This window comes from Hemicordylus capensis, chromosome 1 (genome assembly GCF_027244095.1).
Source record: "Hemicordylus capensis ecotype Gifberg chromosome 1, rHemCap1.1.pri, whole genome shotgun sequence".
Classification (NCBI taxonomy): domain Eukaryota; kingdom Metazoa; phylum Chordata; class Lepidosauria; order Squamata; family Cordylidae; genus Hemicordylus; species Hemicordylus capensis.
The window spans coordinates 452,692,235-452,713,664 of NC_069657.1; the positions used below are offsets into that span (position 1 = coordinate 452,692,235).

The following is a 21,430-nucleotide window of genomic DNA, read 5'->3' on the forward strand; positions in this document are numbered from 1 at the left end:
ATTGCTCATTTTAATGGCTGCTGCCCAGGTAAAATGAACTGGCCCTGCCTCTTCCCTGGGGAAGGCTCTTCTGTTTAAAGGAGCCTTGACTGATTTCTATAAGCATTGGCTCCAGCAGTGCTAGGAGATCTTTACCAGCACTGGCAGGTCCTCAAGGAACTCCTTCAAGTCAGAGGACGAAGGCTGCACAGTGTTCTTGGTCATGCTGTTAGTTCTGTTTCCCCGGGCTATTCTGCTGCAAGGGTCCTGACAACATAGGTTCGAGACTTTGGTTTGGAGCAGTATAAAAATCCATTACATACATACATACATACATACATACATAAATTTGGGATCTGCGTGGTAGTCTCTTCCCACCCTGCCTCATCTCCCAAACTATCTACCCCCCCAGTAAGTAAGTGTGTGGGATGTGGGTCCGGGATCCGGGGTTGCGACACTTTGATAGCCAGTTTGGTAATTTAGCTTCATTCTGTTATGGACTGGAAGAACATAAAATGATGGTCACAATGGACAAATTTGAGAGCAGTTTCAGGGTGAATCAACACAAGCATCATGGAACATTAGTGAAGTGTTCATTTTTGTCACAAAAAGGATACGTAGGGTGGAGGTTCCTTCTCAGATATCCTATGGGTGCACCAGAGGGATAAATGTTCATTACAACTAATTCACAGAAGATGATTATTCTTTCAATTGTTGTTCTAACTACCAAAAGCAAATGGATGGGGAAAGAACACCCTGATCTAGGTCAAGGTATGGAGGATGTCGCTGCTGGTCCTTTAGCCGACTCAACAAGGAAATTGAAAACTCCTCCATGGAAACTAGTGGGCGAGACCATTATACCAACACTGGGAGGGAAGTCTGATGTCCTGGCTAATTAAGGTCTCGCATCCGAGGATGTTGCACTGGAAGAGAGCAAAACATCTGAGCAAACAACCAAGGAATTTAAATGAATTTGAAAATGGAACCTTTATAGGGGGAAATCATATGGTCTGTACATAACAAAGCAAAGCAAAAAATACTTGCCTGGATAACATCTTTATACAGGAGTTATGCAAAAGGAAACAAGTCTGAGAGAAGAAACTCTCTTCACTGAAGAGCCCAAAGCCCCCTAGATCATTTGGAACAAGTGAGACGTTACTTTCCATCTTGGCCGTTATTTTCTTTATGTAACAATTGTGAGACGCATGGAAGAAAACTGAAAGTTTGGCATGGCACCAGGAAATGGCAAAGCAGAAAACTAAATCCCCAGCACAGGGAATGCATCATTTTTCTGCAATGGCTTTACTGCAGGGGGCTCTTCGACATGGGTCTCCAGCAGTGTTCCCTTTAACAGGGATTCCCAGATGTTGTTGACTACAAATCCCATCATCCCCAAGCAAAAGCCATTGCAGCTGGGGATTCTGGGAGTTTTAGTCAACAACATCTGGGAATCCCTGTTAGAGGGAATACTGGTCCCCAGATGTTGCTAGACTACAACTCCCATCATTCTCAGCCCCAATGGCCAAAGTTGTAATTTAGTGACAACTGGGTGTGCAGGTTTGAGAAGCCCTACACTGCTCAGGATCTTCAACCCTTTGATGTTCATGCCACAATCTGGCCTGAACGAAAGGATGACATTTTGCCACTCTGTGGAGTTTCTTGCTCTGCTTTTCATTTGCTAGTGCAACCAAGTAAAACGGAAGTACTATAACCAGTTTCCTGTCCTGGCAAAAGAGGGTCTCTGAATCCTTGTTGAAGTACTCATACTTGTCAGCCAGGAAAAATGCAAAACTTTCTGATCAAGGAAACTCCTCATAAATTCAAGTTAAGTAGAATTCATTTGCAGCTTGATACAATTTCATGTGGCCTTAATCGCAACTTAAGGTAGTTCTCTCACTGCAGATGATAATCACTTCCCATGCGGCAAATGCAAACAAAGCCCCTGCCTAAGTGTGCCTGATACAGTTATTATATTGGAAAAATTTAGATCCTGCTTTTCATCACACACACACACACACACACACCACATTTTGAGAGAGGCTTACACAGCAAAATGAATGAGAAAATGGTTGTCTATGCATATAATATTATTAATATTAATAATAATAATAATAATAATAATAATAATAATTCGATTTCTATACCGCCCTTCCAAAAATGGCTCAGGGCGGTTTACAAAGAGAAATAACAAATATATATGACTGTGCAAGGCCCTACACACAATCAATGTGTGGAGCTGAAGAGGGTTCGGCCAGGAGAGCAGGCTTAGCCCACTCCCCCCACATACGAGCAGAGAGTCGTCCCTGGGCAGCCGGATCAGGTGTCCACACAACTACCACCACCACCACCCCGTCCTGAAGTCTCAGGATGCCCCATGCAAGTGTGTGGGGCATTCTGGGGAGACACCTGAGGCTGGGAGGCTTGTTGTTGTCTCCCGGTTGAGGGTACACCTCATGGGTCTTCCACAGCACACTATCAGTAAAACGGGGTTAGTGGAGCAAGTGCTCCACTAACCTCATTTTAGGAGAGGGGTTCTTAGGCGGGCTAGCTGCCATTGAACTACCAGGCTTGACTGTGGGCCCAGTGGTTCTCATGATGGAGGGAAACCGGGCTGGGCTCCCTGGTTTCTATCATGAGAATAGCCTCTGCATCTTTTTCACTTCGGTTGACTGGCTCACACATTGCCCCTAACATTTCAGGGTACACTCACTGATTGCTTTGAATCTCCTCTTGCAGGCCTTCCCCCTTCCTCCATCACACTGGACCGTATGTGACACTCAGACACAGTAATGGCTTTTCTTAACAAGCCGAGGGCACCAAACGAGGCACAGCTGCCTCAGGTTCCCATCAGTGCTTCTCTCTCCCATCCCACCCCATCCAGCATTAACAAAAGCTGCACTGCCTGCTGGCTGGCCATTCATCAGGTAGAGCTCTACCTGATGAATGGCTAGCCTGCAGACAGTGTAGCTCTCATGCTCACACAGACAATACATAGGCTGCATTTGAATGAAAAATGGAACTGCCCCCACCCCCCACCCAGTTACCTGTACACATTTGGATGTACCCAGCAGGATCCTCTCTGCAGTCAGGGAGACTGCAGAGAGGATGGGGAACTGGCTGTGTGGGCTTCCTTCTGGAATGAAGGACAGCCCCAGCAGCCAATCACAGCCAGAATGAGGGAGGAACTTCCTCCCTCAACTCCGGTTAGAGTTCAGTGGGGCTTCAGTTCAGCATTCAGACATAATGCTGGCAGCCTGAAACCTCAGGTTGGAGTGGCGAAACCCACTACAAACCAAAGGTACAAACTGGAGTTTGGGGAGGGAAACCTCGGGTCACTTTTGTGTCCGAACCGCGGTTGCACACATTCATACTAAAAATTCAACCTCAGGCCCCTTCAACTCTGGTTTCCCGTTACATGCAAATGGGGCCATAGATACCAAATTCTTTTGGAACCAAATGCATGATCTCCTTACTTCTTCTGGAAATTGTGTGTTAAAAGTATGGGTTTTTAAAGCTGTAATTTGTTATGGTGTCATGGAAATAGGCCTTCCCTTGCCAAGAAGGTCTCACACAGCAGTGAAAAATATAACCCCTCCTTCCAACTAATACTAACTCGGGAGGTAAAAACAGCATGAGTGAAGAATCAGCCCCATTATTATCCTCCTTCCTGCCTTTCACGTCCTTCTCACCCCTGTGCCTGGGAAATTAGAGATAGTGCCGGTTTCCTTGACAGTGAACAACAGAACAATCCAGAGGTATAATACTCCACACAAGGCAATTCTGTTACTATAGGAACTATACATTCCAAGCATGATGCTGGAAGTTCAGGAGGGAGGAAAGAGTCACATGTTAAAACCTGGCCAAGGGCACATGTTTCAATGCAACATGCCGGCCAACAGTAATGTGTTCCCTCATTGCTGAACCAATGGCCCACACCCACTAACAAACTGAAGGGAGAAAGGAAAATGCACTGCAACGATAGTGTGAAGTTTATGACCTTCAGCCTGTAGCCGGCCCACAATTCAACCCACTCTTGTTTGCCACTGCAAAACAAGGGTCAGCTGGACAGCACTGCAGTGATTGCGACGGAATTGGAGGGTTGATGTGCAAGACTTGGTGTCATAACCCACATTCACATCACAACACATCAGGGCCATTCACACAACTGGGTGGGCGGTGGGGGGGGGCAGGGGGAGGGGAGGCTTGTCCAACTCACCTAACCCGACGACCGCTGGAATGTTGCTGGGAGAACGGACCATTTCCCCAGATGATCCACACTCTGTGTAGCTCCGGAGGCCGGGACGACGCAATCCGGCTTCCAGATATCCCACAATTGGGGGATTCCCCCAGGAGACAGGCGCTCTAGGCACCCACCTCTGTGTCCACTGTGGCTGAACGCAGCCTCAGTGAACACACAATCCAAGGGCCCAGATTAAAGGCTCGCTCAAGCCTTTAACCTCGGCTAAAAGCTGGGATAGGCGGCGTTGGCCCACTGGGATCAGGCCTGATCCTGGCAGTTCTCATGCACAGCCTAACCCAGGATGGGCTTCCCTAGCCTGAGTTTGGGTGTGTGTGTGAGAAAAGCCTCATTATGGTTTTTTTTACAAATTATGTTCAATGTACATACAAGCTTAGTATTTCATTGGTAATGAAGATCTGCCTATTGTTTCCTCTTGGTCTTGTGGACATAGAAATGGTCTTGCTGGATGGTGCTGTGTTCCTACATTCCCAGCTGCAGGCCTGAGAGTGCAGCAGAGAGCTCCGTTATTTTATTTACTGTTTTATGCATTTAGTGCATTTTAAATAATGCCCCATATACAAATTGAAAACGCAAACCATCAAAACATTAAATCAATTGAAACAGTTTAAAATATAGAAACAACTTTAAAACTTTCAACTTATGGACTCAAACCCCAATTAAACAGCGATGTTCCCAGATTCTTCTTTAGAATATCCAAAGATGGGGAAGCTCTCCTTTTGTTTGGGAGCGTGTTCCAAAGTTGCTCACTACTGGGCCACTAGTGGAAACAGGATGCTGGACTAGATAGGCCTTGGGCCTGATCCAGCAGGGCTGTTCTGATGTTCTTAAGTCCTGCAGCAACCCTAGAAAAGGCCGTTTTGGGTCGCCACCAAATGAGCTAGTGGCAACTGCAACCAAACCTCCCCTGATGATCTTAATAAGCAGCTTGGTTTATGAAGAAGGCAGCGCTCTTAGAAACCTTGGGCCCAAGCTGTTCAAGCTGGGTAATAACTAGCCCTTTGTATTTTGCCCGAAAACTTATTGGCAGCCAGTGTAGTTCTTTTAGAATGGGAGTAATGCGGTCTCTTTGGGTAGCCTCAGACACCGACCTGGCTGCTGTCTTCTGTACCAATTGCCATTTCCAGACTATGTGCAAAGGCAGGCCAACGTAGAACGCATTACAGTTGTCGAGCCTGGATGTTACCAGCATGTATAACACCCTTTTAAGGTTGTTTATCTCCAGAAATGGATGGTAAAAGTGAGACCTGATCTGCAGTTTACCAAAGAAATCCTTCCAACCTTCCAGCTGCTTTGCTGGAATCCAACAAGCAACTCCTCAGCACGGAGTTCAAGCACTCGAGATAATAACAACACACGAGCCATCATTTTCATTTGTAGTTTGCAGGGTTTGGGTGTTTTTTTTTTTTATTGCATTGCATTTGATACAGCCTTCTTATTGATCTGGACCCAAGCTCAGGTGAATAGAACTTACACATCTTTTGCTCTCACATGCCTGGGAAATATGGCCATCCTCTTGGATTTCAGTTCTGTACTTTCCAGCTCAGGGGGTGGGGTGGGGGGATGGCAGGAAATCATAGAATTCATCCTTACAAACTGTTGCAGGGAATAAGATGTTTGGGGCAATAATATAAGGATATCCACGAGGTTTTATCTTAGTTAAAAGTGCAAGCCTCGCAGCTCCTGCAGTTGAGAGGCCTCCCTGAAGTAAAAAGCTCTTGGTTTTCCATACTTACCATCTTCAGTAAATTCCTCTTCTTGGGAGGGCAATCGTGTAGAAGCTTTATCCCACAGCTAAAAGGCATCTTGGGAAGGCTGCACCCACACAACCCTCATTGGCAATTCCTTTAGCCAAAATTAACCTCTCCAAGCATCACACAAATGAACTCTGGCCACAATCCAGCACAATATTAAGGGGTTAACGACACACAAAGGCTTATAATAATGCTCCAGCACCATTCTTTAAAATTAAAAGTACATTTGGGGGATGTGGAATTCAGAGTGGGTCTGTGGTAAGGGCCTGAGTGCTTCACCCAGAGGTGGGAAAACTTGGCCCTCCAGCTATCATTGAACTACAAGTACCATAATCCCCTTCCAGAATAAATGCAGGCTGGGGGTGATGGGCACTGTAGTTCCACAACAGCCAGAGGGCCACATTTGCCCACCCCTGGCTTAACCTCTGCTCTGCCTGCCATTTCTGCTCAGGGGCTTTCCCCTCAGAAGCATGGTCTGTTATGCCTTTTGTCTCCTGGCCTTGCACACACAGTCTTTCCTCACCCCTTCAAGTCCAAGTGCTAGTGGAGAAATGTATGCTCGATCATAGTGGGCATCACTCTCCAGATTCTAGGAGGCACACGGAGACCATGTGAGCACACAGGAGGAGAGGAAGGGATCATGGGGCGTATGCATTTAGCAAAATTATAGACTTAGGACAGGTCTACTTGGGCTGCGTTACTTGAGACTACAGGCGGATAGTTGCATTTTTGAAAGCTCTCCTTAAAAAAAATACACTAAAAAAACACAACCTCCTTGCATGCAGAAAACTAGCACACCCGGGAATAACCCCTCTGCCATGCTGGTTTCCTATATGCAGCAAGAGTTTTTTTTTTTTTTAATGCAGGGAAGCATTCAAGAATGTGATTTCCCACATCTGCCGTGGGGCCATCCCGGAATGATTCTGTCCTGCAGTTATGCTGCACGTGTAGCTCAGCTCTCAGCTTCTTCCTGTAAGGAGGCGCCATTGACTTCATGGGGAGGGACACTGAAGATTACATCAAGCTGCAGTACAAATCCAAAGCACATTCCTTGACCATCTGCATCTTGTCTTGAGGTACCGACACAGTTGGAAGAGTACAGATCACTCCATGGTCCCCATTGGGCAGGACACCCCCGTGCCGCCCATGCCACAGTAGCCACTGGGGTGCTTGCTTAGGTACTGCTGGTGATACTCTTCGGCATAATAGAACTCTGGAGCCTCACGGATTTCGGTGGTGATGGCACCAAAGCCATTCTCGGTCAATACCTGCCGGTGGGGGAAAACAGGAGAAAGCAGGTCATTAGGAACTGTTGGCTCCTACGCAAGAAACCATTTGTGTGAATGGAGAGGAATGGAGACACTAGCTTATAAAGAAGAACCATGCTGCTCAAGTGGGGGCTTCGGTCAGAGTTCATTTCTGACTCAGGTCTGGTATTGGGTGTGGGTCTGGAAAAGCTACTCTTTGCTATCTATCAAATGGGGACTTCACTGTTCACAGATTTGTTGTTGGAAATATAGCAGAGATGAAGGCTGGATAGCATTGTGCATATGGATCACACACATGACCAAAAAGAATACTCTCAGCTACCCAGATGGATTGAGGCATTCCCGGCATGTTTGGATAATTGGATCATGTTTGGAAAGTGGGAGAGCTGTCTCTCTGTTCCATACATTCACCAGGGCCTCAACAGAGTCACCAGCTCTAGACACTGGAAACTCCCCGAGGGCTGTCTGGAAACTGAGCGGATCCCTCTGGGGGTGGACCGTTCTAATTGGTCCACCACTCCTGCAGAGGGCAGACAGAGCAGTCACACCAAACCCCACCAGATGATGATCTGTCCATGACAAGGGAGTTATCTCAAACTCCCCCACCTCCAGATCATTTATTCCCTGGTCGGCAAAAACCAGATCCAGAGTATGTCCTGCCATGTGGGTAGGGCCAGATACCAGCTAAGATAGGCCCATGGAGGCCATGAAATCCTGAGCCTCTCCTACTGGGGGGCCTCAGCATGGACATTGAAATACCCCAAGACAATAAGTTTGGGGGAACCCAAGGCCACCTCTGAGACCACCCCTGCCAGCTCAGGTAGAGAGACTGAAGTGCAGCAGGGTGGTCGGTACACCAGCAGAATCCCCAGCCTATCTCAGAGGCCCACCCTCAAGGACAAACACTCAAAATGCTGAGACTGCCTGACGGGGCACCTGGAAATGGGAAAGGTCTCTTGATAGATGACTGCAATGCCCCCTCCCCGACCCTCCAGGCGGGGCTGCTGCATGATCAGGAAATCTGGAGGACAAAGCTGAGGGACACCCAACCCCACCCAGCTCATCCAACCAGGTCCCCATCACACATAGCAGGTCAGCATGCTCTTCCACAATCAAATCATGGATGAGGGATGTTTTAGCATTTACCGTACTGGCATTCAACAGCAGCACCCTAATCCTCGAGGGAGTGTTCTCAGAGCTCCCTGGGGCTACAGGGTTGGGAGAAGAGCTGGAAAAAGGAACAGGCCTCAATTGCCTGGACCATTTCCTTCTGTAACGGCTTGCCCAACTCCCACCGCCATACCTCCCTCTGCCTGCTACAGTGAGGGAAATAAGTATCCCCTGCTGATTTTGTCCATTTGCCCTCTGACACAGAATTGACCAGGCTATAACAGAAATGACCAGGCTATAATGGTAGGTTTATTGTAGCTGTGAGAGACAGAATAACAACAAACAAACCCTCAAAAGCCCAGTGCCCAAAAGTCAGCGATGGATTTGCATTGTAGTGAGGGAAATAAGTATTCGATCCCTTCACAAAAGATGTCTTAGTATTTGGTGGCAAAACCCTTATTGGCAATCACAGAGGTCAGACATTTCTTGTAGTTGGCCACCAGGTTTGCACACAACCCAGGAGGGATGTTGTCCCACTCCTCTTTGCAGATCCTCTCCAAGTCAGAAAGGTTTCGAGGCTGATGTTTGGCAACCCGAACCTTCAGCTCCCTCCACAGATTTTCTATGGGATTAAGGTCTGGAGACTGGCTGGGCCACTCCAGGACCTTCATGTGCTTCTTCTTGAGCCACTCCTTTGTTGCCTTGGCTGTGTGTTTTGGGTCATGCTGGAATACCCATCCACGACCCATTCTCAATGCCCTGGCTGAGGGAAGGAGGTGCTCACCCAAGATCTGACGGTACATGGTCCCATCTATCGTCCCTTCGATGCGGTGAAGGTGTCCTGTCCCCTTAGCAGAAAAACACCCCCAAAGCATAATGTGTCCACCTCCATGTTTGACGGTGGGGATGGTGTTCTTGGGCTCATAGGCAGCATTCCTCCTCCTCCACACACGGCGAGTTGAGTTGATGCCAAAGAGCTCGATTTTGGTCTCATCTGACCACAACACTTTCGCCCAGTTCTCCTCTGGATCATTCAGATGTGCATTGGCAAACTGCAGACGGGCCTGTACATGTGCTGCCTTGAGCAGGGGGACCTTGCGGGCACTGCAAGATTTCAGTCCTTCACGGCGTAGTGTGTTACCAATTGTTTTCTTGGTGACTATGGTTCCAGCTGCCCTGAGATCATTGACAAGTTCCCCCCGTATAGTTCTGGGCTGCTTTGTCACCGTTCTCATGATCATTGCAACTCCACAAGGTGAGATCTTGCATGGAGCCCCAGACCGAGGGAGATTGACAGTTATTTTGTGTTTCTTACATTTGCGAGTTATCGTGCCAACTGTAGTCACCTTCTCACCAAGCTGCTTGGCGATAGTCTTGTAGCCCAGTCCAGCCTTGTGCAGGTCTACAACCTTGTCCCCGACATCCTTCGACAGCTCTTTGGTCTTGGGCATGGTGGTGAGTTTGGAAGCTGAGTGATTGCTTGTTTCTATGGACAGGTGTCTTTTATACAGGTACTGTAACAAGCTGGGATTAGGAGCACTCCCTTACAGAGGGTGTTCCTCATCTCAGCTCGTTACCTGCATATAGTGAAAAGACACCTGGGAGCCTGAAATCTTGCTGGTTGATAGGGGATCGAATACTTATTTCCCTCACTACAATGCAAATCCATCGCTGACTTTTGAGCACTGGGCTTTTGAGGGTTTGTTTGTTGTTATTCTGTCTCTCACAGCTACAATAAACCTACCATTCCAATTATAGCCTGGTCATTTCTGTGTCAGAGGGCAAATGGACAAAATCAGCAGGGGATCAAATACTTATTTCCCTCAGTGTACCTGTGATACTGCCGCCCTCAGACCATCCCCACTTTTCTGTTCTCCCAGACACTTCTCCTCAGCCCAACCAACCACAGCTCCTCTGTTTGATAAAAACCAGGTCCAGGACTCGTTCAGCCATACTCTCTTGCTGGCTTCTTGATGGGGAAAAAAGGAAGGTTTTCTGAGGCCCCAGAAATAACAGGATCTGTCCAACTTCTCAATTTAAGAGGGCTTGCGATCTACTATAATGGAAGTGGTGTAAGTGGTGGTGGAAATGTGGTGGGCTGCTTTGCAGTGTGGTGGATCCCCTCACTAGGTCTTTAAGACCAGATCTGACAAACATTTGGTTGGATTGGTTGAGGCTGGATGGGGCTCCTGCATGTCAAAGTATTCAGGGTCAACTGGATGAGCTCCAAAGGTCATTTGTTTTCCAAGGATGTCTCTCACTGGAGATGGCAGAGAGTTTATGTACTGATAAATGACCAGTGAGGAAAGGGTGCAGTTGAGTGGCTGTGAAGGTGCAACTAAGATATAGCTGGGATGGCTCAGAAATGCTTGGAGAATTAAAAGGGTCTTGGAAAGGGCCAAAGGGAGTGAGGGAGGGAAGTGACTTGATAAATGTAGGTTGATCCAGGCACAAGGAGCATTGTAACAAGAGCGGAAGCAAGAGACCAAGGGAGCCGTGTAGGTGTATCTGTGCAGAACTGGGCTTGACGATGAATCATTTGCAAAAGTGCTGTGGACAGACAGAAGCAAATGATCCCTGACCCTCTGTGTGCTGTGGGAAGCTGCTTCTCCCCACCATATGGGTTTGTTTTGTTCCACAACAAACGGCTCCCTGGAAAATTTTCAGCAGAGGCCAAACCCTCCAGCTGTGCAATCTCCTGCCACAAGGGGGTGTGAGCAACTCGTTCCACTGTAGAGGTACACACTCCAGAAGGACCACAAGAGAATTAATACAAAAGCACAGGATCATCCATGTACTCATACTGCCCAGAGATTTATTTTTTTGCTTTCAGCAACTGATTTCTGCAACTTGGCTTCAAACAAGGAAAAATCTTTGCTCAGCACATATTGTTTTGAGCAGGACCAAGGAAGAGGCAGCTCTTGGGAGGTCAGACCATAGTCAACTACTACTATGCAGTAGCCAACCGCATGTGAACACCCCTCCTCTCACTGGTGCCCAAACATTTCCAATTACTGACTCTGGACTTTCAAGGTGGAACTGGGGAAACTGAAGCACACTCTGTGCTGGAAAAAAAAATCCCCAATAATGTCCACTTATTCTGAAGCAGGGGCAAATTATGCAAAACAAGCAACTTTACAGGCATGCACCTAATTTGCATAATTTATTCTGCTTCTGCTAGTCATGTGGGGAAACAATGCTAGGAAGAACAATGAAATTCCACCCACTGATCTTTTTAAAGTGAACTACTTGGTGATTATGCACTGCATCAACTGGAAAGTCAGTCTCAAAGAAGCCAAGCTACATTTGTTTTGGGGACTGGGGCAGAAGCATTTAGTCCAGAAGCATTTTGCCTGTCCACCAGAATGTTACTAGAAGTTCAGATGGTCTCAGAAACAGGGGAGAGAAACGACTGCCCACACTTCTCCTCCTCCTCACCTGCATTCCAACTGAGCACTCATTCAAATTGGAACTGTTTCGGTTATTCCTCATAAGACTTCCCATATAAGACTCTAGTTGAACATGCTAGTTCCTTAGCACCTAAGGGGGCCTGGAGTTAGCTCTCCCCAGAGTATTTATTATCACCAGAGACACATTCTGTTAGGGGCGTGCAGGGAGCAGTACAGGTCCTACCTGCTCCTCCGACGAGGCCGTCGTGCTTAAAACGGAACTTAAAAGCAACAGCCATGCTGCGGTCCCCTTTAAAATGCCGCGCCGCTGGGATGCTGCTCCCAGCAGCCCTTGTGTGGCTCCGGCACGCAAATGGCATTGACGTACACACTGACGCCATTTGTGTGGTCAGCAACCCAGAGATGGTGTCGGTACATGCGCCAAGGCCGTTTGCGTGCCGACACTGCGCAAAGGCTGCTGGGAGCAGCATCCCAGCATTTTAAAGAGGCCAGCAGCATGGCTGTCGCATTTAAGTTACGTTTTAAGCACGACAGCACAGCGATGGGGTGACGGGGAGCAGCGGCAGCAGCTCGCTGGAGGAGCAGGTAGGACCTGCCGGCCTCCTTTTCCAGGTACTCCTCACCTTGCACCAATACATTTCGGAGCAGTGCCTGGGCCCATCACTGCTCACCATCCATTGGCCCCAAGATCTGGCTAGCTGCTCTTGAGGCATCCCTGGTCTTTATTATGGCATTTGGGACAGTGGTCTTTGTGTCATTATTTTTATTAGTTTTATTTTTACTGCTCTTATGATGGTTCTAAATGTCTGTCTGTCTGTATTTATTTATTTGATTTCTATACCGCCCTTCCAAAAATGGCTCAGGGTGGTTTACAGAGAGAAATAATAAATAAACAAGATGGCTCCCTGTCCCCAAAGGGCTCACAATCTATGACCAAGTAGTGTATAAATACAGAGCACTATATAAATATTCATGATGATGTTGATGATGAGGATGATAACAACAGAATAATAATGTGTTAGCCAATTCAAATTTTCTTGCCAAAGAAATGCAAAATATAAGGTTTAAATGGGTATATTACACAGGCCCAGGCCAGATTGAGACCAGGTTAATTTATTTAATTTATTTTAGATTAATTTATTTTATTATATGTCTGCATGATCTGCCACAGAAGATCATGCAAAGCGCTGGTGTGATCCACTCCACCACCTGTGCCCTGCCACGGTTTGTGTTGGACTTCCTGGCTCTTAAAGAGACACGAGCTTTCGTATGACTGGTCCAGACACAAATCTCATGCCCCCTGTTGTCCTTGCTGTTGATCTGCCTCATCTTTTAAAAAAAAATATTATTATTATTATTATTATTATTATTATTATTATTATTATTATTCTTTTCTTTTAAAACTAGATCAGATTTGTACTATTGCTCCTTTGTGCCCATTTATTATACAGACCTTGCTGCCTCCTAAGTTCCTGCACTCCGGTACTTCTCAATCCTGTCTCAAGATGTCTCTCCTCTACGGATCCTTCAGTACTTACTGAGAATTAAACCAAAAGTAACAACCCACAACTCCACCTCACATAACGCAATTCCAGGAGGGGGAGTATGGGAAATGTATTCCTATTGGGACTGTGAGAGAAAACCCTAAAATGGGATAGGATAGGGAGGCCAGACTGCTTCCAGCCTCCATCATGACTCGTGGGACCTCTGAAGCAGCTTCCCAGAGAGCCAGCTTTCTTCTTGTGGGAAGATGGACAAAAGCAAAGGATGATGGGAAGGAACAACTGTGAGACAAAAGATGGAAAGATGGCATGTAGCAAAAATAGAAGGCTCATTGTCGGATCCCTAATTAACTGTTGAAAAAGCCAGGCAGCAGGACAAAAATCCTGTTTGTCTGGACATTTATGACAGACAGACAGACAGACAGACAGACAGATAGATAGATAGATAGATAGATAGATAGATAGATAGATAGATCTATGTACACACACACACACACACACACACAGAGTCTTATGGCACTGAGCAATCATAGCTTCTATGCCATGGTTACAGGCTCTTGCCCCTGGCTCTTCCTTTCTCTGAATCTGCTTGACATCCTAGAGATTATTGTGGTCCCTGGTGGGGAAGGGGGAAAGGACTACATCAGCCCTAAGGACCCCCTCTGGAAATGGGGCTGGAGTGAATCTGCATAATTATTCACCAATTATCCATGTAAGTTGCATTACGATTTCCATGAATGTGGCATTTATTTTCACAAGCAGCTGAAGCAAAGAGAATGCAAGGGCCATTCCTGTTAATAGTAAAAGCAAGCGAAGCATTCTCTTATCTATAGTGTCGCACAATAAGATTGTTTTGATCCCACCACAGGCAACGTCTGCGCACCACGCATGCTGCTATTAGCACTACAACATCCATGGTGCTAAAATCAGTTATTGCTCTCAAGTATTTCCATTAAACAGCACCCACCCTCCCATCCTGCCCCTCACACCTGGAACACCCTCCTGGAAGCTGATGCTCCCTTTCTCTTTTCCGTGGCACATTTGGCTTAACCCTTCACTTTCCATCCCCCAGGTGCAACTGGAGCTAGTGAGACGCTGTTCTCACTGAATGCATGGGTGGGCTCGCTGAATACTTTCCCCTTCCCACAGAAAACTAGCATGCCAGGGGAAAGGGTCCTAGCCTAGTCTTCTCCTTGACGTGCTCGTTTTCGATGTGCAGATGATGCTGTCTTTTGGCACAGAAGATCATTCTATCATTCACGCCTCCACCTGTAGCCTTAAACCTGCACAGCCCAGACACAGGCTGGCCACCTCCGCAGGAGGTGTTAGGCCAAAGTCATATTGTAGAAGCATAAGCTACAGCTGAAAGGGGGTCCCCGCCCAAAAGAGAGGCCACACCATGAGAGCTGCCCCCACCCTGAACATGTGGAATAGTTCTGGTGTGGGGGGGGGGGAAGGACCCACAACCCAAGTCCCACAAGTCATCTGAGGAGAGAGGACAGTCTGAGCCTGGGCAGGAACTTCTGTTGGCAGGGTTATTCTGTAGGAATGACGTTGCTGCGTTCCCTGATCTGGAACACAAACCGCGGTGACTCAGAACCTTTGCCTCCAGTCTGTGGGGAGCACTACGACCCAGAACCCTTCTCTGGCTGGGACTGCTGCCACCAGCCCTGGAAAGAAGTCCCAACACTCTCCCTTCACTGCCCATCTGCTTAGCTAGTTGCAGTGGTGGCAGAGGCAGAGAGGGAAGGAGAGACGACCTCTTCCCTCCTCAGAGCAGCTGCACCAGGAGAAGCTCCTCTCAATGAAGGAGATGCTGCTGTCTCTGCTTCCAGGCAGCTCAGGTGCCTCCTCTCTCTCTCCCACTCTACCTGCAGGCTGGCCATTTGTCGAATGGTAGATAGAGTGGCCAGGTGGACTGAATGGCTCGGCTGCAGGCAGCGTGGCTCTCAGGCGGGGCAGGAGAAAGAAGAGCCACCTGAGCTGCTGGGAAACCGAGGCAGCGGCACCTCCTTTGGGGTTCTCTTGGCTCCTTAGGACGTGCCATTAGTGAGCTGCATCAAGTGCAGCCAGACTGCAGGGAGGGAAGGAGGGAGAGGGGCTCTCTCATTTCTGCTGCTGCCGCAGCCACAAAAGCCAGGCAAGGATGGGAGTAGGGGAGACAAAGGCTTGGGGCAGGGGGGGGGGCTGAAGGGGGACCTGGGTATACAGACTTCACTGTGCTCCCCAAAGTCACCAGGAACACAACAGGGTCCAAAATGAGCCTGGAAATAACTGAGCTGTTTCCCTGAAGTTTCAGGCAAATTGCTCAGTTAGCTGAGCATGATTACGAAGCGAGCCCGATTACAAATCGATTGCGAATCAAGCCCAAGGCAGAGTCCGTCCATCACTACTCTGTGCTCTGATGGCATTGTATCAATAAATAATGGGAGGAACACTCAAAGCGATGTCAGTGAAGCAGAAAACAACCTGCTGGCTTCCGTGAACCAAGTTAACATGAACAGTGCCATACTTGGGCCTCACCTTGAGCCTGAGATCCCAGTTGCTGAAGCAGGCACAGCTGGGCGTGGGGGGGGGAGTGGGGGGAGGCAAAGAAAAGTGTTTCCACTAGAAACAGAAAAGGTGTTTGGAGGAGTCCAATTCCGCAGAGTGTTTTTGGCTGCTGGTGTCATACGGCGGGGAGCCTAAGATGGTGTGAAAAAGAAAAGGAAGCCTTCCTTGTGTACATGGAAAGTCTGAAAGTGACGCACAGTGAAAAAACAAAGGATCCTCCCTGAAACGCTGTGTCAATGAAAGGTTCTCGCAGCGGGAGGACCAGCAAAACCACACGGCATGGTGGCGCATTCCTTCCAAGCCAAAGGCATGCTGCAACACTGCTCTAAAGCCGGCTTTCCACGTTCTCATTGGCCCAGGGCGCCACACTTGTTGGGATGCCTTCCTTCCCCCTGCCCCACCCCAAAACAGAGAGTCAGGGAGCCAGAAATGGCTGAGGAGTTTGCTTGCAGCTGGACTGGATGGGCACTTCTGAGCAATGTCTAGTATTCAAAATGTGGGTTTTGGGGAAGTGGAAATAAGGTTGTGTTTCTTTCATCTCAGGAACCTGTGATCTAAACCAATGGGGAGCAAGTAGAGGCCCATGGGCCCAATCTGGCTAGCAGATGATCACTTTCTCAGCTACCCCCCGCCAAAAAAATTCCCTTAGCCTTCTAGTCCCAGTTAGTCTCCATGCAACCCACGTGTTGGCTGAAAGATTGGCTTTCAATATTGTTCTTCTACTAATGTTCAAGATTGGTTTTCATTATGGCTCAAGATTGGCTTTCAATATTGTTGTTCTTCTACCCCTGCTAACTGGGCAAAGAGGCACCTTTTAATGTGGTGATTCTCTTTATTTAGCAGGAGGAGAGTAACTGGCCCTCTCCACCCCCAGCACAGTACTTCCAGTGACTGTTGCTGGTGTGTGTCTTATGTTTCTTTTTAGATTGTGAGCCCTTTGGGGACAGGGATCCATCTTATTTATTTATTATTTCTCTGTGTTCCCTGAGCCATTTTTGGAAGGGCGGTATAGAAATTGAATAAATGAATGAATGAATGAATGAATGAATGAATGACTGACAGCAACTAATGAAGAAGCGGTGGGGCTTAGATTCTGACCTCGGTACATTTTTGGACATTGGCCTGCTGGCAGAAGCAGTGGCTTCGGTATCAACAGAACTCTGGCTAGACAGGCCATTCAGACCTGCAGAGGAGACCTCTGAGCAGAAGAGAGGAATTGGAAGTTCTGATAGGAGTCCAACTCTGAGCTCTGAGTAGCAGGTCCTGTTGTCTGTGCGATCCCTAGGACAGGTTCAGACAGCAACGGCGGGGTGCTGGGCCTTTTCAGTGATAGCCCCCAAACTAGGGAACTGACTTCCAGAAGCAGCGAAGAAAGCTGCTTGGCTCCCCTTTCAGAGATGCTGTGAGGCCTCCCTGTTTTGCCAGACCTTTGAGTCAAATGTTTGTTTTCTATGGCTGCTTTGTGGCTGTTTTTGTGGTTTTTAGTTTTTGGTTTGCTTTTGCTTTTCTTCAGTCATTGCTTTTAAAAAAATATGAACCATTTTCAACCTATGGAAAAGCTATGTAGTGATATTTTAATTAATAAATAAAGACATTGCAGTACACAGCACAATCCTACACAACGGGGCTATTCACACGATTGTAGAAAATCGGGCTAGCCTCTGCTAGCCCGATTTCCTACAATCATGAGAACCACCAGGCTTGGCTGCGAGCCCGTTGGTTCTTCAAGTAGCCCGCCCCTTAAACCGGATTTGCGGAGCGAGCACTCCACAAATCCGGGTGTTTTTTTCCATGAGTAGCCACGGTGTGGCTCCATGCCACGGTTACTCATGAGTAGATCCCCGGCAGGAGGCTGAAAAGCAGCTTCCCGGCTCAGGGGTCTCCCCAGTATGCCCTGCGCACTTGAGCAGGGCCGCGTGGCCCCCGAACTCCCCAGCCCCCGACAGCTCCGTCACAGAGCCGGCAATCATGTGGGCGGCCGATCCGGCCACCCCGGGCTCCCGCTCTGATTGTCTGCGGGGAGAGCAGGCTTAGTCTGCTCTCCCCGCTGAGCTTCACAAACCGGGTCTCACTGATTGTGAGACCCGGCTCAATGTGTTTTTGTGTTCTAGCCACTGATCCAGGTCAGAGTTCAAGACTTCTATACCTTTAAATACTTTATATAGCCTTCCTCTGAGTTCCCATTTGTCAGCTCAAAATGCGCAATTCTTGCAGCTGATCTCATCTTTAACCTAGATGGCTCTTCTCCCTTTGCCGTGTTCTCCTTTAATATACCTATCGAGGGCCTCTCCGTCTCCCTACCCCCCACCCCGCCTAAACAGGGCAAGCTCTTTTAATCTTTGCTCCTAAAATACATTCTCCGTTTCCCTAATCCAGCGGCTCTTCTTTGCATCTTTCTAGAGGGCTGCAGAAGCCCCTGATGCATCCGAGGAAAGATGCAAGCGAGAACGAGAGCAGGAGGGGAAAGGAAAGGGAAATGAGGAATGTGCCCTGCCTTTCCAAGAGGACTTGGCACCCACAGCCCCTCTCCTGCCTGCCTGCCATGGAACAGCAGTGTCTTGGCACGAGTGAGAGAGACAGATGTCAGTCTCATCTGGTTGTCTTGGCCCCAGTTGTTTGTTTCCAATGAACAGCTCTGCCAAGCAAGCATGGGGGTCTTTGTGCACAGAGAGGAAGGAAATGAGCAAAGTCCTCCTGGGCAGTGCCTCTGCCGTCAGAGCTTCTGGGGGTGTGAGTGTGGCTGCAACACACACGTGAGGAAGCAGACGAGGCCAAGCATGCCAAGGGCAAAAGGGAGGGCCACCAGGCCAACAACTCTTATGTGGGCGTCTTTGATAGCCAAAGCGTGTGGCCGGAAGCGTAAAGAGGAGCAAAGGATCCTTGATCATCGCACTCTAAAGCCAAAGCACTGACTGCCTTGAGCAATCAGAAGACCAAGGTAAGGCCTTACACAGTGACCTGCAACACAAACACACAGGTGCCAGCTCTGCTGACTTTGCTGGGACACAGTGATGACTGGTTTATTGAAGCATGAGCCCGGGAACACAAAGTTCTATTTCAGATGCACAAAATGGACAGGGAGGGGGCTGACAGGCGAGTTAAGGCACAAGGAAAGATATGCCCGGTAAGAGGTAAAACTAATGGGCAGGGGCGTAGTGAGGTTCCCGGTGGACGGGGGACAAAGTTGAGCCAGGGGGCCTCATTTGCACACTCAATGCGTGTGCACGCCCCAGCACCCCAATCCCCCCCTCGCACCTGATGTCGGTCACAAGGGGGTGGGGCAACCTAGCCCACCCAAGCCTTCCTCTCCCTTCCCCTCTCTGTTTCCTTGGACTCACCGACACCATTCGGCGAAGAGCAGGAGGGTGGCCACCACCACCGTGGCCAGCTGCAGTGCCGGCTTGACGATGCAGAGCCGGGCCAGGCACAGGGCCACCGTCCTCCACCAGGGGTGTGGCGGTAGATCAGGGCTAGGCAGCCCCTCCTCTGGTGGCTCCTGCATGGTAGCCAGGGGTGGAGCAGCAGCAAGAGAAAGGAGGAGGAGGAGGAGGAGGAAGCATGGCGGGCAGCAGTGGCAGGGCACACAGACCCCAACCTTGTGGGACCCCTTGTGGGCCCCCTGACTCTCAGGGCCAGGGGACATCTGTCCCCCTTTGTCCAATGGACATGCGAATGGGAACGCAAACACACACTCAGAAAAAGTATGTTTAGAATCATGGCCTTATTTCTGACTGATCCTTTGAGCCACTGAGCCTTTGCAAGAGCATGCTGGGCTGCAATGGTAGCACAGAGCCACAGCCGACAGGGATGTGGCATTGCCGGTGGTGTAGAGGAGTGTGGCTTGCTCTGGCCATTCATTTCTGCACCAACCTAAAGACCGACCAGCTACCACAAAGCCTCTTGTTACAGTGGGATTGCAGCTGGATGCTGGGGGGCTGGGTAATATGACCTACTTTCCCTTCCCGGACTCTTCTGTAGCAAAGTCAGTATCAGCCACTCTCGGCACGACTGCAATGAACTTTGCACAGCAACAGGATCACTAAGTCAGCCATACAAAACCAGATGTGTTTCTAGTGCACCTAGCACACATCTGGTCAACTGTGTAGCTACCACTTCTTTAGTTTTCACAGGTAAGGCACACAGAAACTGCACACAGCGTACAAGTGGACAGAAGCGCCACAAATCAGACATCACGCACAGCTCCTTGTGCATAGTCTCACTCATGCTGTGGGCTTAAAATAAAAAAGCACAAAAGTGTATGTGCTTAAAATAAAAAAGGCTGCAGTGCAGCTTTTAAAATGACGCCTGGGGAATAGCCAACAGGAGCTGGACAGTATCCGGTTTGGCAAATGCCATCCCCTAAGGTGTGAGGGTGTAAAAGATTCCGATTAAGCAGAAGGGGACAGAGCAGAACTACATAAAGAGCAGACAGGAGGCTGTGCTAGCTGGTCAAAGAGCCAAAAGAAAGATAGCAGACACCAGGTAAGAGATTCAGCGTATAAGTGCTTATATGCCAATGCCAGAAGCCTCCAAGCCAAGATGGGAGAGCTGGAGTGCTTGGTTGCTAATGAGTGGTGGGCATAACAGAAACATGGTGGAACAGTGAGAACCAGTGGGACACTTATCCTTGGATATAAACTCTATAGAAAGGAAAGGGAGGGGCGCCTTGGAGGTGGAGTAGCACTGTATGTTAGAGAAGGGATAGAATCTAACAAAGTAGAAAACCTAGGAGGACCAGAGTCCTCCACAGAAACCCTGTGGGTGACAATACATGGCCTGAAAGGAAATGTTCTACTGGGGACGTGCTATCGCCCTCCTGATAAAAACGCTGAAAGGGACTGGGAGTTGCAGCAGGGAGGCGTCAAGGAGAGGCAGGGCTGTAATCATGGGTGACTTCAATTACCCACACAGGTAATTGACAGGGTCAATTCACAGTCAGGTCATGACAAAGAGGTCAGATTTCTAAATACGCTGAATGACTGTGCCCTAGAACAGTTGATCTTGGAACCAACCAGAGAGACGGTGACCTTGGACATAATTCTGAGTGGCACCCAGGACCTGGTGCGTGACGTCAGTGTCATCGACCCTTTAGGGAACAGTGACCATAGTGTGATCAAATTCAGCGTACATGCGGAGAGAGAATCACCAAAGAAGTCTAACACAGACACTTTGAATTTCAGAAGAGGAAACTTCTCCAAAATGAGGAGTATAGTGAAAAGAAAGCTGAAAAGGAAAATCAGGAGCGTCACTTCGTTCCAGAATGCATGGAGTTTACTCAAAACCACAATACTAGAAGCCTATTTAGATTGTATACCCCAAAGGAGAAGAGGTATCACTAAGCCCAGGAGGATGCCAGCATGGCTAACAGGGAGGCGAAATGAGAGGTTGAGGAACATTTAGCTAAAAGCATCAAGGGGAATAACGTCTTTAAATACATCACAACCAGCATTGCTTCAGCAAAGGTAAATCTTGCCTCAAAAGGATCTCTCCAAACTGGGGGAGTGGGCGACAAAATGGCAAATGTGGTTCAATGTTAGCAAATGTAAAGTGATGAACACTGGGACAAAAAACCCCAACTTCAAGTATATGCTGATGG

General features: G+C 48.4%; 1 protein-coding gene across 3 annotated transcripts in view; it reads right to left on the reverse strand.

Annotated features, from left to right (window-relative positions):
• Nucleotides 1–5,585: 5,585 nt before the first annotated feature.
• Nucleotides 5,586–21,430, reverse strand: part of MSRA (methionine sulfoxide reductase A) — a 316,176-nt gene continuing 300,331 nt past the window's right edge. The window contains exon 7 of one of the 3 annotated variants that reach the window (XM_053248931.1): nt 5,586–7,259. In XM_053248931.1, the coding sequence (XP_053104906.1) occupies nt 7,095–7,259 (165 nt within the window). In that variant the 3' untranslated portion in view covers nt 5,586–7,094. The remainder of the gene's footprint in view (nt 7,260–21,430) is intronic. The other 2 variants (XM_053248940.1, XR_008306842.1) reach the window with 2 other exon arrangements.